Source organism: Loxodonta africana, chromosome 3 (genome assembly GCF_030014295.1).
Source record: "Loxodonta africana isolate mLoxAfr1 chromosome 3, mLoxAfr1.hap2, whole genome shotgun sequence".
NCBI lineage: Eukaryota > Metazoa > Chordata > Mammalia > Proboscidea > Elephantidae > Loxodonta > Loxodonta africana.
In genome coordinates this window covers 63,801,674-63,818,836 of record NC_087344.1, presented here as the reverse complement: position 1 = coordinate 63,818,836, position 17,163 = coordinate 63,801,674, and the positions used below count along the sequence as shown (strand labels likewise).

The following is a 17,163-nucleotide window of genomic DNA, read 5'->3' as shown; positions in this document are numbered from 1 at the left end:
GAGATTTTTGAGAAAGTGAGTAACATTGTCATAGTTTCCTATTGCTATTCCTATTCCTATTTCTGTGGTAACAGAAATACTGCAAGTGGGTAGCCTTAAAGTACAGAAATTTCTTTTTTCTTGCAGTTTGGGAGGCTAGAAGTCTGAATTCAAGGCACCTGCTATAGGCAAAGTCTCCCCCTCATCTCCGTGGGAAGATCTTTGTCTGAACTTCTATAGCCCTGGTTTACAACCTTCACGTGTCATCTATCTCTGCCCTTCTCTCCTCCCCCCCCCCCGCCCCCCGCCCAGTTTGTGCTTGCTTTTCCCTGTCTGTGCCTTTCCTAAGGAGCACGGGTGGCAAAACTGTAAAGCACTCAGTTTCTAATTAGAAAGTTGATGATTCAAACACACCGAGTGGCTCCAAGGGAGAAATACCTGGTAATCTGCTCCCGTAAAAATTTCAAAACTAAACCCATTGCTGTCGGAGTATATTCTGACAACAGTCAACAGCCATGGAAGCAGCAGTCAGGAAATCAAAAGACGCATTGCATTGGGCAAATCTGCTGCAAAATAACTCTTTAAAGTGTTAAAAAACAAAGATATCACCTTGAAGACTAAAGTGCACCTGACCCAAGCCCTGGCATTTTCAATCGCCTCATAGGCATGTGAAAGCTGGATGATAAATAAGGTAGACGGAAGAAGAATTGATACCTTTGAATTACGGTGTTGGTGAAAAATATTGAAGAAAATCATGGACTGCCAGAAGAATGAATAAGTTTGTCTTGGAAGAAATATAGCCAGAGTGCTCCCTGGAAATGAAGATGGCCTACTTTGGACATACTATCAGGGGGGACCAGTCCCAGGAGAAGGATATCATGCTTTGTAAAGTTGAGAGTCAGTGAAAAAGAGGAAGGCTCGATGAAATGGATGGACACAGTGGCTGCAACAATGGGCTCAAACATAACAATGGTCGTGAGGATGGGCGCAGGACCGGGCAGCGTTTTGTTCTATTGTACATACGGTCGCCATGACTCGGAACCGACTCTTCGGCACCTAACAACAACTATATCGTCGCCTCCTAAGAAGCCCTCCTAAAACCCCATCTCCAAGGACACTTCACAGACATCCTCTCAGAGACCGAGGTAGTCGCTCTCCTGCGCTCCCTCTGGCGGTCTTGTTCGAGCCCTTACCCAGCTCAGAGGGTTAAAATCCATCGATTTGGAAACTCTTCCGACAGACTAGCCTCCACAGGGCAGGGCGGGTCTGATTCACTGGTGAGTCTTGACCCTTGCACAGGACGCTAGTGCTCACTAAGTGCTGAACAAAGTTGGAAGGGTCTCCTCAGTCCACTGAGAAACCTCCGACGTTATTTCCCCCGCCCCCCAGCGTAGGGCGGGACGGTGACCTACGGCCCCGCGCTGGGAAGGCGAATGAACTACAACTCCCAGCGGCTCCCGCGCGACGCACCGGTCCAATTGTCAGGCGCTGCCGCGAGGGCGGGCCCTATATAAGCTGTGTTCCGGGGGTGTCCCGTCCTTTCTGCCTGCCGCCGCGCCCGGCGTGCTTCGTCTCGTGTTGTCACACCGCGTATCCGCGCCCTTCTCCCGCTGTCACCGCCTGTGCCACGCCGCCACCACCCTGTTACGCGGCAAGCCTGCCTCTCGAGTGTGCGGGATGGTGAGCGCGACACAGGAGCCGGGCCTGCGGGCTTGGGGGGACTTGGGCCGCACGCGCAGATTCGGGGGCTCGAGGCCACGGGGCCGCGCCTTTCTCCCGCCTCGGCCGGCACAGCCCTGCGCTCCCATCTGACCGGTGAGTAACGCTGGGAAGCGGCCGGGTGCCCAGAACAGGGTGAAGGGGCTGCGTGGTGGTCGTCAGTCAGACCTGGACTGGAGTTACTGGGTGACTTTGGGCAAGTGACTTTGGGTGAGTTTTCTGACTGCACGACACACGTTAACGAGGCTGCTTTGGAGGACAGAAGGACGTTTTCGAATTCCAGCTCTGCTACTTTGAACCTTGCTAGATAACCTTCGGCAAGTCAATTGGTCTAATCTTAATCGTAAAAACGGTGGTGATGAAATGGTCTAGTAAAGAGTGTATGAAACAAAGCGTGCAAAAACACTTGCACAGCCCCTGGTTGGTACATAGTAATAAAATCTTCATAAATGGAAACAGTGGCAATTAGGGCTACAAGGCTATTGGTTTTTTTTTTTTTTTTTCTTTTTAGCCGGAACGTTCTAGATCAGTTTCAGTAGGCAGTACACAACTGAGGTGGATGTAAGATGGCGGAACAGCAGTTTGGGTGTGGGCCTGTCCTGTGACCTAGATGCCCCCGTGGCCCTTATCGAAGCTGCAGCTGCTTCCACATAGCTGCTGTGGTCAAAAAGGAGCCCAGAGTGACAGTTTTCCTTGACGGTCGCCGTTCAGTTTGTAGTAACCGATCTGCAACATTTCAGGAAAAGACAGTTCTGCCATTGTGCCTGTTTCTCAAATATGGTCAGGGATCTTTATTAAAATTGGCGTGTTTCCGAAGCCAGCAGAAATGTTGATGGGGGCTTGCATATAAAGCTAGCTGAGTGGACTTTGTAAGCGGTACCTTGCCAAGACTAAGAGCCAATGTCAAGGGGCAGCAGGCCGAACATCTGTGTTGGGGGAGATTCAGTGGCATATGGGATCTCAGCAGTGCTTTGGGTTACTGGCCTGAAGCTGAAGGCATCTGGACTAAAAAGATGAAGCACACAGAAGTAGTAAAGGTCAAGTTATGGAAAATTTGTGGGTTGATAGCTGAAATGTATAATCATGGGTACTTAAAAGTACTATCACTTGGCTCCAACCTTTGTGTTACTGAGGACCAAATAAAGGGAACACAAAGGTCATTCTGGATAATTGTTCTCATCCTAGCCATGCCAAATGAAGATTCCAGGATGACTGAAATTGATGATCTTACTGGTGTATGAGCACTGTTTATGGAACCAGGAGCCACATGACCTGGTAGGTTTCTTGTGGATACGAGTTTGGGAATCACCTGATGGGTTGGAACAGCATGTTCCCAAGGTCTGTGGCTGGTTGTAGCCACTGGATCTCCAACTGCATGCAAGAGCAACCTGGAGAGACTTTGACAGTTTAGGTCAGCATAATACCTGCAGCTGCCACTCGCCTTTCCTATAAACAGTCTCAGGATCTGGACCAGAACCTTCCACCTGAGTCCAGGTGTTAAACCATCAACTTCGACGTAGATGGGCGTATACTAGGTTGACTTTGGTTTAGAGCTTTCATAATTTTTTTCTACAGAATGTCCCTGTGTTTCCTGGCTGTGTTAACAAGTCTGAAGATACCAACTTGTTGCTGGAGTTGTGCTTTAGAATAAGGTAGAGTTAGATGGTCAGAACGCAGAATGGCTCGACCCTCCAGTTCCCTTTCCCATCGGATCTGAACACTGGTCTGGGTGGTCGTAAAAGGAGGAAAAGTAACATTGAAACTGGCCTGAGTGCATGTAGCACGTGGGCTAGTTTCAAACAAGATTCAGTTCACTGAATTTGTTTCCTTATCCCTTGGGATAATCATAGCTTAAAGGGATGAGTAAGTGAGTGACACTCTGAGCAGCTGGTGTAGCAGCGGCTGGACTATTAACTGTATTTGGGGGAGGGATCTAGTGTATAAGTTTTCTTGTTTCTTGATTAAAATTTTTTTTTTTTTTTTTTTAGATCTTCATTACTGGTAAAGTTGTGTCCATCTGTAATTAAAGATCTACAGAGTTGGGTAAGTTGAACTTGTTATCACAACTTCCTTGGAGCTTTCAGGTAGTGCCTCCTCATGTGAACCCTGTCCTCAGGCAGTACAGCAGATGGAATGACAAGGCTACAAGTCTCCCTTTTTCATAGATTACAGGTAGTCCCCAGTTTATGATGCCTTCTAGTTATGGTAAACTGCACTTAAAACCCTTTTTTTGTACATTTTCCATTAGTGATATGTATTACATACAGTGTTGCAGTGTGTAATTAATTTGCTGATATTATTCTCAGATGTTCAGTGTTAACATTTACCGTTCAAAACGGGGACCTATAGCATACTATGGCAATAATAAGATAAAGCGTTTGACTTAAACATCAGAACTGACTTAGTTTGGAGTCACTGGAACAGAACTACATCTGACCTTATGTATTTGGTTAGCTACTCACAGAGGCCAACTAACTATTTTCATTGTGGCTTAGTCTGTTGGATTTGCATGTCTTAAAGCCACACAGCCTTAAGTCTACAGAGGGGAGAGCTCTGGACCTTGAGGAAAGAGGAGGGATGTGTGATTGCTGTGAATGTTTTATAGTCGCTCTGGCTCATGCTGGATTGTTTGGGGTGACTGCAAACCATGGCATTCTCCTCCCCACCCCTCCAAGGGTGGCAGGTGGATGGATAGAAACAAGTAGTTTCAGTTTAGCTGTTTTTTTTTTTAAGGCCGACTGGTCCAGGATGAAACCTAATCTGAGTGGACATCTGTGGATGATAAATGCGGATATGGGACTGAGACCAGCTCTTAGAAAACTGCCCGAGTGAGCTTTAATCAGACCAGTACTAACACACTGGCTTACACTTCCTTTTCAGGATTGAAGTGCTATGGGAAGAACAGACACCAAGTTTATATGGAAATAGCTCTGCAAGCAGACAGTCTTTTGGTTTTTATTTAGTGCTCTATCCTGGATACCTGGCAGAGGTGACAAATAAAAAACTGTATGGAAATGTGTTAATCATCTTTCTTGGTTTCTCAAGTTGGTTATTCCCAATCTAAATATTCCATAGACCATAACTGAATAATCTCAATCCATGAAACAGACTGCCATCTCAGATGTGACAATTTGATCACCTCCAATAACTACATTTATACCAGAGTCTCCTTTCTTAATACTCAAGATTTTAAGGGTTTTCATGATCTAGAGGAGCTCTTAGTGGCACGGTGATTAAGCAATTGGCTGCTAACGAAAATGTTGGCATTTCTAACCACCTAGCAGCTCTACTGGACAAAGACCCGGCTGCCTGATTCCATCAGGATTACAGCCAAGAAAACCATATGGGGCATTTTACTCTCACAAAGGGCCACTATGAATCAACTCTACACTATCTAAGGTGGCCTAGATAGTTAATCGCCATATCTCACCATCAGTTGCAGCACCTCCCCACTGCAAATTTCTCTAGAGATCAGATGGAGATTTTTAGCCTAGACAGACCATTTAGGAGGTGTCCTGCATACTGGAGATAAAATTGGGGAGTGGTTTTTAGGAAATCACAGAAGTGGGCTGTGATAAATGGACCTTAGTAATCTTCTCTGCATGTAAGATCTACAATTTAATGAAGGCCAAGCACTGTCACAGAGTGGGGTTAGGGATGAAGCACTTGGTTGGCCTCATGCATGGTACTCTGAAAATCTAGTTCTTGGCTGAAATGTCTTGACAGCTCAGGATGACAATTCGTTATTGGAACAAGTTTGCTGGAAATGAGTGGTGGTAACAGCAGTAAGTGCCCAGCCTGGCACTGTGCCAAGCCCTATTCATTCTAAATCCTTGCCTTCCCTACCCCACCTCCCCCTTAAAAGAAAAACCAAAACAGTTGCTATTCATTCACGACAACCCACATGTGTGCAGAGTGGACCCTCCACAGGGTTTTCAAGGCTGTAACCCGGGAAGGATCCCTGGTGGTGGTGGGCAGCTAAATGAAAGCTGTTGAAAGTCACCAGCAGCTCCGTGGGGAATCTGCTCCCCTAAAGAGTACAGTCTTGGAAACACTATGGGGCAGTTCTACGCCTGTACAATAACCTTTTGGAAGGTCACCAAGCCTTCTGCAGCACCTCTGGGTGGGTTCAAACCACCATCACCTTTTGGTTAACCCTGGGACTCCACAATTTAACCCCATAATACATTAATGATTAAGTGTCTCACCCTGAGGGTGAGATGGGCCTCTGTAAACCATTGTTTAGCAAAACATTTAAATCATCTGATCCACTCTCCGTTAATTCCAGACTCCTTATGGCCGAGGGCATGGACAACCCTACTGTGTAAATGATTCTTGTTCAAAGAAACGAGTTAAAGGACACTCAGGATGCAAAAGGACAATCTTCAACAGTTGCTCCCTTGGCTTTCAAACAAATTAGATGGGAAGTCAGCAGCATTGCAGGAATATTCATTCTCAGGAAACAGTTTATTATTAAAATTTAAAAAATATTTCCAAAAAGGTAAAAGTTCTTAGTTTTCTTTTTTAAAAAAGAAGTCTCATCTCCTTTACATAGTCCATTTCTGGTTTGTCCTGGCTACATCATGGCAGGGATCTCTGAAGACACGGTATCCAGGGGCTGCCAGTGACAGTCCATTAGTGCATCGTACAGCTCCTCGCTCTGTTCCATGAACTCCTTGTTGGCCTCAGTCACATCCAGCTGCGGCATGGGGTCTGAAAGAGAAGCAGGGACAGGTTCAGGAGACCCCCACAGGATGCGGCAGGGAGGACCAGGGGAAGATGCATGGAGAGCTACTTGGGATCAACTCCCAGCTCCTAGGACTTATGTGTGTCCCTCAGTCAAGTTCCCTATCCTCTGTCAAGTTCCCTCATTTATCACAGGGCCAATACCACTGCAGGGTTCCTGTGAAAAGGATAACAATAAACAAACCATTGCTGTGGAGTCGATTCCGACATAGAGAATGGCTGTCAAGCTACCTTTCTTAAAAGCTTCACATATGTCTTTAACCACCATATGCATGGGATTTTCTGGTGTGGTCCTTATTTCTAGTTTGAGTTTGGAAAATGCAGTCACAACTACTAAGTCAAAGCACCATTCCAAGAACTAACACTAAGAAAAAGAACTATGTTTGAGCCCTGTATTGAGCTAATCATTTCTTTTTTAAATTTTCAAAGTAGTACTACTTCTTCAGAAATCACAACAAATACAGAAAACAGAATAGTATTTAAAAAATCATAACTTAAAATATGGCATATTCTTAAATGCAGTTAAATGAAATGCACTGAAAATGAACAGCAGGTGCATGCAACTTGGATGACCCTCACAAACACGATGCTGAGTGAGCGCTGAATGGAAGAATAAAGTACACACAGTGTGGTTCCAGTATGTGAAGTTGAAAAACAGGCAAAACAAAACCATACTGTTGATGGTTTTACAACTATAAAGACAAGGAAGAACATGATTATTATAAAAATCAACGCCAGGGTTTTCCTTGGGTCGGGGGTTGTTACTGGTGGAGGGGATGATGGTTTCCGGGGTCTGGTAATGTCCTACTTACCGACCTGAATGAAGGTTTTGTTGGGCAACTGCTTTATAATGACATATTGAACTGTACGTTTGTTTTATGGTACTTTTCTGTATTTTGCAATTTAAAAAAATCCTTAATCATTAGGATTTTTGTACTTTTTCAATCTTGTGTTGGTTTAACATGAATACACATGAACACACCCATGCACTAAAACACATTTTAAAACTAGAGAAATTAAAGACATGAATAAATGGAAAAACATTCCATATTCATGGATCAGAAGATTTAATATTATTAAGATGAAAATACTCTCAAACTTATCTACAGAGTCAAATCAATATCAAAATTCCAGCTGGAGTTTTTTGGGGGGGCAGAAATTGACAAGCTGATCCTAAAATTTATATGGAAATGCAAGGCATCCAGAACTGCCAAAACAATCTTGAAAAAGCATAAACTTGGAAGAGTCCCACTTCCCCATTTCAAAACCTACTACAAAGCTACAGTAAAAAAGACTATGGCACTAGCCTAAGGATCAATATATAGATGAACAGGACTGAGAACCAGAAATAAATCCTTACATTTAGAGTAAATTTATTTTTTGTTCCTATATACTCTCTGATTTAGTCACTCAATAAATTCCTGGATAAATAATTGCTGAGTCAAAAAGCAATATATTTTGAAGATTTTGACGTAAGTAAATTGATTTTTGACAAGGATGCCAAGACAATTCAATGAAGAAAAAACAATCTTTTCAATAAATGGTGTAGGACAACGGGATAGCCACGTGAAAGAATGAAGTTGGATCCTTACCTCACATCATATACAACAGAACTCAAAATGGGTCAAAGACCAAAATATAGGAGGTAAAACTATAAAACATGAGAAGACAGGCATAAACAGGCAACGGTTTCTAAGATATGACACCAGAAGCACAAACTTTAAAAGAAAAAATAGATAAGGTAAACAGGACTTCATTAAAACTAAAAACTTCTTGCACACTATCAAGAAAATGAAATGACAACACATGGAATGGGAGAAAATATTTGCAAATCATGTATCTGATAAGGAACTAGTATCCAGAATATATAAAGAACTCTTATAACTCAGTAATAAGACAAATAATCCAATTAAAAAATAAGGATTTGAATCAACATCTCTCCAAAGATATACAAATGGCTAATAAGCACATGAAAAGATGCTCAACGTCATTAGCCATCAGTGAAATGCAAATCAAAACCACAATGAAACTACTTCAAACCCCTAGCAAGTTATAAGGAAAAAGATTTAAGTGTTGGTGAGGATGTGGAGAAATCGGAAAACTTCTAGACATTACTGGTGGGAATGTAAAATGCTGCTGCCTCTTTAGAAAATTGTTTGGCAATTACTCATATAAGATGCAACAATTCCACCCAAGAGAAATAAAAACATGTTCACACAAAAACTTATACGTGAATGTTCACAGTAGCACTATTCATAATAGCCAAAAACTGGAAACCACTCAAATGTCCAACTGATGAATGGATAAGCAAAAGGAATAGATACCCATACAATGGAATACTATTCAACCATAAAAAGGAGTCAAGTACTGACACATGCTATATAACATGGATGAACCTTGAAAACATAATGATCAGTGAAAGAAGTCAGTCACAAAAGAGCATGTATTACATGACGCTATATAAAATGTCCAGAACCGGCAAATCCATAAAGACAGAAAGTAGATTAGTGGTTGCCAGGGGCTGGGGAAGGGGGTTGTGGGCAGTGACTGCCAATGGTTAAGGGGTTTCTTTCCGGGGTAATAAGAAGGTTCTGGAATTAGACAGCGGTAATAATACTTGTAGGACCTTATACTTGTTAGCTACCACCGAGTCGGCTGCTGACTAAAGGTGACCCCATGCACAAGGGACCATTGTGATCCAGGGTTTTCACTGGATGTTTTCAGAAGTAGATCGATCACCAGGCCTTTCTCCCTCATCTGTCTTAGTCTGGAAACTCTGCTCAAACCTGTTCAGCATGTAGCAACAGGCCGGCCTCCACTGACAAGACAGGTGATGGCTGTGCTTGAGGCGCACTGGTGGGAACTGAACCTGGGTCTCCTGCATGGAAAGCAAGAATTCTGCCACTGAACCACCACTGCCCCTTGTAATTACATTAGAACTACTGAAGTGTATACTTTAAAAGGGTATACATAATTTTATGTTATCTGAATTATATCTAAGAACAAAACAAAAACAACCTCTTAACTGAGATCTTACATATATCATATTTTGTCTGTTTTCATTGAGAACATTTTCCTAGATCAATATCCTTAGAAAAAAAGTGACTTTTTTTAAGGCTACCATTATTTGTTTAATGAATCCTCTACTATTGGATATTTATCTGTACTGACAATTATCATTTTGGGATAAAATCTTTCAAGTAAAATGATTAAATTATTGATTCGAAGGGTATGAACACTGTTAAGAACTAAATTTCATAGAAGCATAGTATACTTTAATTCATATTTGGTTATTATTTTTTGTATTTATTAATACTAATAGTATATTTATACTTTTTCCCTTACAGTTTATAGGCCATTTGCATATCTTTTATAAATTATTTCCAGCTTTCTCACCTATTTTTAAGAGTCTTTGTCCCTTTCCACCAGTCAGTGCTAAATCTGCTCACATACCACGTACTGCACCTGCTTTTGCAACCAGAAGAATCTTTATTTCTCTTGTCATTTTAATCTCAATTATGAGTGTAAACTCTGGGGATTTACAGGTGTTCCCACACAGAAATTCTAAGAAAGCAGAGCAGGACTACCCTGGTTACTCCACTCAGAGTGGAAAATAGTTTACGGAACAGATCAGAAAATAGCCTGATCAAGGGCAGGCATCTGTGTGCTGAAGTCTATGGATACACATACCCTTCTTTACTCTGAAGTGACGGCCTGGAAGAGAAACTACTGAAGCCAAGAAAACAGATGAAGGGTAACAAAATCTCTGCTGTGCCCACCTCACTCACTGCCGTTGAGTCCATTCTGACTCACAGTGACCCCACAGTGACCCTTTAGAACAGAGCAGAACTGCCCCGTATGGTTTCCAAAGAGCAGCTGGTGGATTTGACTAGGCAACCTTTTGGTTAGCAGCCCAGCACTTAACTACTCTACCACCTGAGCTCCTCATTGGGTGGTTATTAGGTTCAAATGGGAGGCCTTATAATGCAGCTAATAACTGTTAGCTGTTATTAATAATTTTCTAAGCCTCAGTTTTCTTTTCTGAAGAATGGGGATTATAACAGTACCTACCCATTATAGTGTTGGCACATGGTTATCACTCAAAATATGCTATTATTATATTACTAATGGATAAGGAAGAGATTGGAAAATTATAAGGAGTTATACACAGATATTATAATTAGCTTAATTACGTTTCCTGGGGGCAAGAGCCAGAGACTGAGTACAGAAAGTTAGGGACTCACTGTATGACCCTGAGCAGACCACTCTGGCTTTCTGGGCCCCTAGTTTCCCCTCTGTCAGTTAGAACTCTGTGTTCTGCTCAGCCCACCCCAGAGGTCACTGTTAGAATCAGATGTGAAGGTGCTTTATAATGCTATGACTCAGACAAGCTTTAACTAAAGGTGATCTGTTCCCTTTAAATAATTTTTTTTTTTAACAATCTATTACTTTATCATGAAGGGTAATCCTTAAAATAGACTTAGGTTTCAAACTTTGAGTCTTTTTCTACCTTAAAAAAAAAGTTTTGTTTTAGTTACTTAGAAATCAATAGTGATTTTATAAGATAGCTTTTAAATTTTACCTCCTAAAAATCTGATGTTGAACATTAAGAAAAATTGTTTTCTGTATTTTTTTAAAATCTTCGAGAATCTTTTGGAAACTATTAATACCTCTTGTGAAAAAACATTTGTCGGCAGGTTAGCAGTTCCTTCAGTTTCACTTTCCTTTTTTTTTCTTCTGTTAAATTCAATACAAATTATAATAAATGCTTTTAATTAAAAAAATAATGATAGTTATTAGTGGGCGGTAAGATTAGGAGTGATTATCAGCTTCTTTATTATATGCTACTGTATGTTCCAAATTTTCCATCGTAACTAATATTTGAAAAACAAAAACATGTCATTTAAAATAAACTGCAACACTGAAAAAAAAATTTAAATATGAAATACATAAATGAATTTTATAAACTGTCACCCTAGGGCAGAAAGTCCCAGGTCTAGGGAGTGATAGCCCTGCCTCCCCATCTCAGTGTGAGTTGCTCCCCTCCCTGCAATCTGCACTTAGACCTCTGTGGCCACAAACGTCACCTCTTACTGTAATTATTTATGCTTCCGGCTCCCTCACTAGAATGTAAGTTCCTCCAGGGCAGGGGAGAATTCACCATGTATTCCTTCAGCATCTAGCACAGTGCCAGCCATAAAACAGTCACTGGCTAATGGCTTACAGGGGAATGAATGCATGGGCTCCTTTCTTACCTTCCAATGCATCATCTCCAACTTCTTCATATGTCTGCCAAGAGACCAGAAAGGTGGGTGAGGTGCATGGTAGAATCCTGATCCATGAAAAAGATGGCTTATTTTTAACAAGAGGAACTTGGTTTTCTGAAGCCCAAGCCTCCCTCCTTACCAAGGCCACTATGGAGAATGACTCATGTCTCCAGAGGATGGCATAACCCAAGAGGGCCAGACTTCCAAATCACGGTACCTGCATGGTGCTCTGTGTGTAGCCATATTGGGGGTAACTGTAGCTGTAGCTGCCCGTGTTCTGGTCATAGCCCCACTGAGCATAGTAGTTCTGGTACTGCTGGTAATACTGGTTGTAGCTGTAACTGTACATTTGGCTATATTCCACTGGTTTCACACGGCTCCTTAAATAAAGAAAAAAAAATTAGAGAAGCAAGCATTTACACAGCAGTTACTGCACAGCCAGGACACTGCTTTACGCAGATTAACTCAAACAACTCTCTGTGATAAGTACACCACTATTCCTACTTACAGAGAGGTTAAGTAATTTGTCCAAAGTCACACAGCTAATAAGAGATTCAAATCCAGGTAGCCTGGCTCTATGCTTTTAAGATAGGCACTTCTAATTTTAGGCTTTTATCTCTTATCAAACCTTGTCAGGACTAATTTTCCCTCTTTTGAAGGGATTCTGGCGACTATTTTTCTCCAGACCCAAAAACTCAGGTAAACACAATCTTGATTATCTGGATTTAAGATTATTTCAAACTACACGTATCTAAACACCCTGCAAGACAGACCTGGTAGCCTTACTGTCATCACTGTAGTCATAGCCACCATTTAGTGAGTAGTTAACTTAGGATTTGTGCCAATCATTTTCATTCATGGTCTCCTATTCTAAGGACAGCACAACCCTAGTATAGAGCTTATTATTCCCTTTACACAGACGAGAAAACTGAGCCTCTAAAAGGTTAAGTGAATTGCCCAAGACCACATAGCTACCAAGTCACAGAGCTAGGACTAGAGCCAGACAGCACTCCAAGCCTCATGATCATAACACCACACCATTATGTACAGCACCCGTCACGACAGACTCAAGACACATCTTGTCAGTCTCTTACACCCGCATTCACCAATCAGGACTGAGGCCCAGGGTCAGTGGGAAGGTTTCTTCTCCTGAATGCATGGCTACTCCATCTGCTGCTAACTGAAGGCAGAATGTCAAGTCCGCGAAGAATCCATTGCTTTCAAAAGCATAAAAGCCATATATGAATAGGCTTATAAAACAGGCCTGGGGTATGACAAGAAAGCCTAGCTGAGAGGAATCAAAAGAACATAACCCAAGCTCAGACCACCGCAATGTGTTTCCTGAGGTGTTGTACTCTCAGAAGGACCAGAGAGTCTCTTGCAGGTACACAGCAAACATTCACAGGAGACAGAGGCTGACACTACCATGATGCCAGCTTATTCATTTAAAAGGAGGGTCACAACTCTAACATGGTGTGGAAGTGTTCTCATGATTGGTACATTCAATCTCTATAGTCAAGTCAGATAGAAAACCAAATCATAAGTGGGAATTGACGTACCACAGAAATCCTTGTCACAGGAACTACCAATGCTCAAAGTCTGAAGGAGCTCTCCCTAGGTGAAGTTCCTTGCAAGTTAAATATTTGCCTGTGAGCAGGCCTCGGCCAGAGTATTAGATGGACAACGTTCGATAGCCTCAGCCAGCCAGATGCATTCACCTCCTAACAGGAGGCCCACTGGCTCTGATGCCCTTTCTCCTTCCCAGCACTGGGTTGGGCACTGCTAAGATTTGCCTCCATAATTCCCGTTCCATGGTTCCAAGGGTGCCCAGTCCCCTCCTTACTGTCATGTTCAGCCAAGTGAAGGTACCGTCTCTCACTGGTCTGGGTCTGGTTTTGTTTCCTTCAGGCAACTCTGCACATTTCTGTTCTGTTACATATGCAGCTCTTACAGTCTAACTTTCAAAGGGAACTCTCATCTCCCTCATTTCCTAGTGCTTAAGGATACCTCCTCGTAGGCAGCCACCAAATACTGACAACATTCAATGAAGAAAGAAGTATGAGAGAATTAAAGCTCCTTGCAGGGGGACCTGTTTCTCTGTTCACAGCTGCATCTCCACAGATGGTCAGGGCCTGCATTGTTGTAGAGGCTTGCTTTCTGAATGACCAGTAACAAATCAGGGACAACTAAAACGGGCAACTCTGGAGGAATGGAGAGGCAGCACACACACTCAAAAGAATAATTCTGCAGCTGTTAAAAATTATAATGACGATGACTGTGCAACTGTGGGAAAGTGCTCACCCTGAGTTAACTGGAGGGAGTAGAAAAGAATGAGCACGGCTTTGTTAATTAAAAATGAGTAAAGAAATCCTCTACATGTGAACTGATCCGTATGTAATAGATACATAAAAATCATGGACGCCTACAGGGAAGCCTGGAAGGGAATCCAGATATTACAATCAGAAATTATAAACCAGAAATCATGCGTTAGGGTGATGAAATGATGAGGAAATTTCTTTCTTTTGCATATTTGGTTTAAAGTTTTTATACAATAGAGTTTACAACAAACAATGTCTTGGGGGAAAATTACTCAGCCTAATCTATGTATTAAATACAGTTAAACCACAAAGACCCCCCAGATCTTTTGCTGCTTTAAAAAACACAGCCATTTGGACACCCTGCCACCGTTCAGCTATTCTTGTACTTAGGCACAGAGTTTCTCAGTCCTAGCGCTGCTGATATTTTGGGAAGGTCAGATAATTCTTTGTTGTGGGGCCTGTTCTATGCCTTGTAAGAGTTTAGCTGCATCCCTGGCCTCTACTCACTAGATGACAGTCGTGACAGCAAAAATGTCTCCAGACATTGCCAAATGTCCTCTGGGGGGCAAAACTGCCCCCACTTGAGAAGTACTCTTGCAGAACCACTACTATACAGAGAAATCTGAGTGAGAAACCTGCTTGGAGTCATAAGGGAAGAAGGGCTGTCTGACTAGCACAACAGAGGTAATAATGACTTACATTCCATCTCCACAGCAAGACATTCAAAAGGTTTGTAGGTTTCACTGGTATAAAAAAATGCTGAGATTGGATATAATTCTTTCCTTCTGTTCAATTCTTATTCATTTTATGGATGAGTTCTCAACAGTGACACTACCAGGCAAGGAGGAGGAACATTTGGCATGTATTGCTGAACTGCTTTCCCAAGAGAGTAATTACTTTTCAGTGTTACAGCAATGTCTGAGTGCAGCCACTTCTGCCAATCACAGCTCTCTCTCTAGCTATAAGCTTCCAGAGGGACGGGGTCATGATTATTAGTTCATCTCCAACCCAGGCACAAAACCTGGCAAACAACAGGCATTCGGCATTTGTGACTTGAACTGAATCTCCCAGCAGCTCCTACCCAGTCTTCTCTAAGTGGATGCCCTAATGATGAGCAAACAGATGAGGAATATCTGGGTGGGGCCAGTCCAGAGGCCTTCTGCTTTCCCTGCTGGCCCAGGACTCACGCTTTGGGGATTGCCACGCTCAGCCGCACTGGTTTAGATCCCAGACCCACTGCTCCTTGGCACTCTGTCAGGGCTCGCTTCTGTTCCAGTTCATCTGTGAATTTCACAAAGCCATAGCCCCTGCAGGAAACAAAACAAAACACCATTTACATCACATTATATTGCATTAAGGGCAGGAATGCTGAGAGGAGAAGGTACTGAGAAGGAAGAGAGAGAGAACATCAAACTACTTGGGAAGAGATAAGCCCCTTCAGTGGGGGTGAGCCACTGAGCAGCGATGGGATTTAAGCATTTGAGACCATGAGATCTACAGGTATTCCCACTTAGGTTCACCATTCTCTTCAACAGCTTCACTGATGGGCTCTTATCTCTTCCCAAATAGCTTCCTCTCCAACCTACTTAAAGAATAACTATTATTACTATCTTTATAAAGTAATAACAGTAACAGTTATAGAAGTTCATTCAGCAAATATTTACAGAGCCTGCCCTGAATGCCAGGTACTATACTAGGCACTGGGATCCAGCAGTCACAAGACAGACAAGGCTCTTCTCTCCTGAACTCATTTTCTAGTTGGGGGATAAATGAATAATAATAAACCAAAAAACAAACCCGCTGCCGTCGAGTCAATTCTGACTCATAGCGACCCCACAGACAGAGTAGAACTGCCCCATACGGTTTCCAAAGACTGCCTGGTGGATCTGAACTGCCGATCTTTTGGTTAGCAGCTGTAGCTCTTAACCACCAGGGTTTCCAAATGAATGATAGCCAACATTTAATGGGCACTTATATCCCTGGCACCATGCTGAGCATTTTACCAGGGTGGTCTCATTGAACTGTCTAACCATTCAATGAAGGTGGTATCTGCTTTTTACTAAACAGGGAACCAAAGTTCAGAGAGGTTCAATAATGCGCCCAAAGTCAATGGTTGAAGCAGGATTCAAATCCAGGTCTGCCAGACTGTCAAAGTCTGAACTTATAATATAATTACTATCTGATCAAGAATGACTTTCTTGAGGTTTTTCTACTTCTGAAGTAGAAAACTTCTAACTACTCTAAAAGGCTCAATAATGACAATTAAAATAGCGAGTACCTACAAAGCATTTTTTATGTGCTTTTTTACTTATGTTACATCATTTAATCCTTACATTAACCCTACGATCAAATACCATTAATAGGCCTTTGTGATGCAGTGAATTGCATTAATGTGGCACTTCTGGTCATGGTCTTGTAACTCCCACAAAATGACTGGATGGTACTATGCAAATGGGGTTCTTGTGGTCCACCAAAGGAATCGGGCAGTTTTGCTAATGTAAATAAGGTGAGTGGAACACTTGTAGGAGACTGGTCAGTTTTGCCATCCCACTAGGCTTAAAGAGAGCCAATCCCAGATGTTGTGGGGTAGGGAGAGCCTCACTACCATCAAGAAGAAGAGCCGGGAGCAGAGCACATCCTCTGGACCTGGGGTCCCTGCGCTGAGAACCTCTTAGACCCAGAAGACAGAGAGAGCTGTAACACCAAAGATGGTGCAAGACAGCGAGAAGTGGTGACAAGCACGTCAGAGTCCAGCGGCAGAGAAAGGTCAGGAGCAGAACCAGGAGACTGATCTGAGATGGCATGGTGGGCTTCTTGGGAGACAGCTGAGTGCCTTCTGGCAGGAGGCTTCCTAGTAGAGTTAGGTGCCTCCAGGCACTTATGGGAGGAGCTAAAGGGCTTTATCATACTTGCCTGAGCAGGGCAAACGCCAGGCAAAGAGAGAGGGCTGAGAGAGACCTGCTTGCAAGCATGGCCGAGAAGAAGCTGTTCTGACTGAAGAACTGTATCCTGAGTTGTTCCTGTTGCTTCCAAGTTGGTCCTGATTCTGAACTGTAACCTGTTACTTCTCTAACAAACCCCACAATTGTGAGTATGGTGTGTGAGTTGTGTGGCTACTACAATGAATTATCAAA

The 17,163-nt window shown here is 42.7% G+C and overlaps 1 protein-coding gene, 1 long non-coding RNA gene and 4 other non-coding genes across 6 annotated transcripts in view; 5 read left to right on the top strand and 1 right to left on the bottom strand.

Annotated features, from left to right (window-relative positions):
• Positions 1-1,512: 1,512 nt before the first annotated feature.
• Positions 1,513-4,726, top strand: LOC104846351 (uncharacterized). The gene is made up of 4 exons (XR_010321354.1): positions 1,513-2,973; positions 3,274-3,350; positions 3,687-3,741; positions 4,579-4,726. It is a non-coding gene; the product is annotated as an uncharacterized LOC104846351 (long non-coding RNA).
• TRNAU1AP (tRNA selenocysteine 1 associated protein 1) overlaps positions 2,164-17,163 on the bottom strand; it is a 31,782-nt gene continuing 16,782 nt past the window's right edge. Inside the window, exons 6-9 of the mRNA XM_003415440.4 lie at positions 15,217-15,336; positions 11,929-12,091; positions 11,700-11,733; positions 2,164-6,411 (exon numbers count right to left, since the gene is read on the bottom strand). Of these exons, the coding sequence (XP_003415488.2) occupies positions 6,275-6,411; positions 11,700-11,733; positions 11,929-12,091; positions 15,217-15,336 (454 nt within the window). The 3' untranslated portion in view covers positions 2,164-6,274. The remainder of the gene's footprint in view (positions 6,412-11,699; positions 11,734-11,928; positions 12,092-15,216; positions 15,337-17,163) is intronic.
• LOC111752083 (small nucleolar RNA SNORA16B/SNORA16A family) lies at positions 2,316-2,450 on the top strand. Its single transcript, XR_002787101.1, has one exon. It is a non-coding gene; the product is annotated as a small nucleolar RNA SNORA16B/SNORA16A family (small nucleolar RNA).
• LOC111752087 (small nucleolar RNA SNORA44) lies at positions 3,022-3,152 on the top strand. Its single transcript, XR_002787105.1, has one exon. It is a non-coding gene; the product is annotated as a small nucleolar RNA SNORA44 (small nucleolar RNA).
• On the top strand, positions 3,385-3,503 carry LOC111752088 (small nucleolar RNA SNORA61). Its single transcript, XR_002787106.1, has one exon. It is a non-coding gene; the product is annotated as a small nucleolar RNA SNORA61 (small nucleolar RNA).
• On the top strand, positions 4,436-4,509 carry LOC111752094 (small nucleolar RNA SNORD99). Its single transcript, XR_002787112.1, has one exon. It is a non-coding gene; the product is annotated as a small nucleolar RNA SNORD99 (small nucleolar RNA).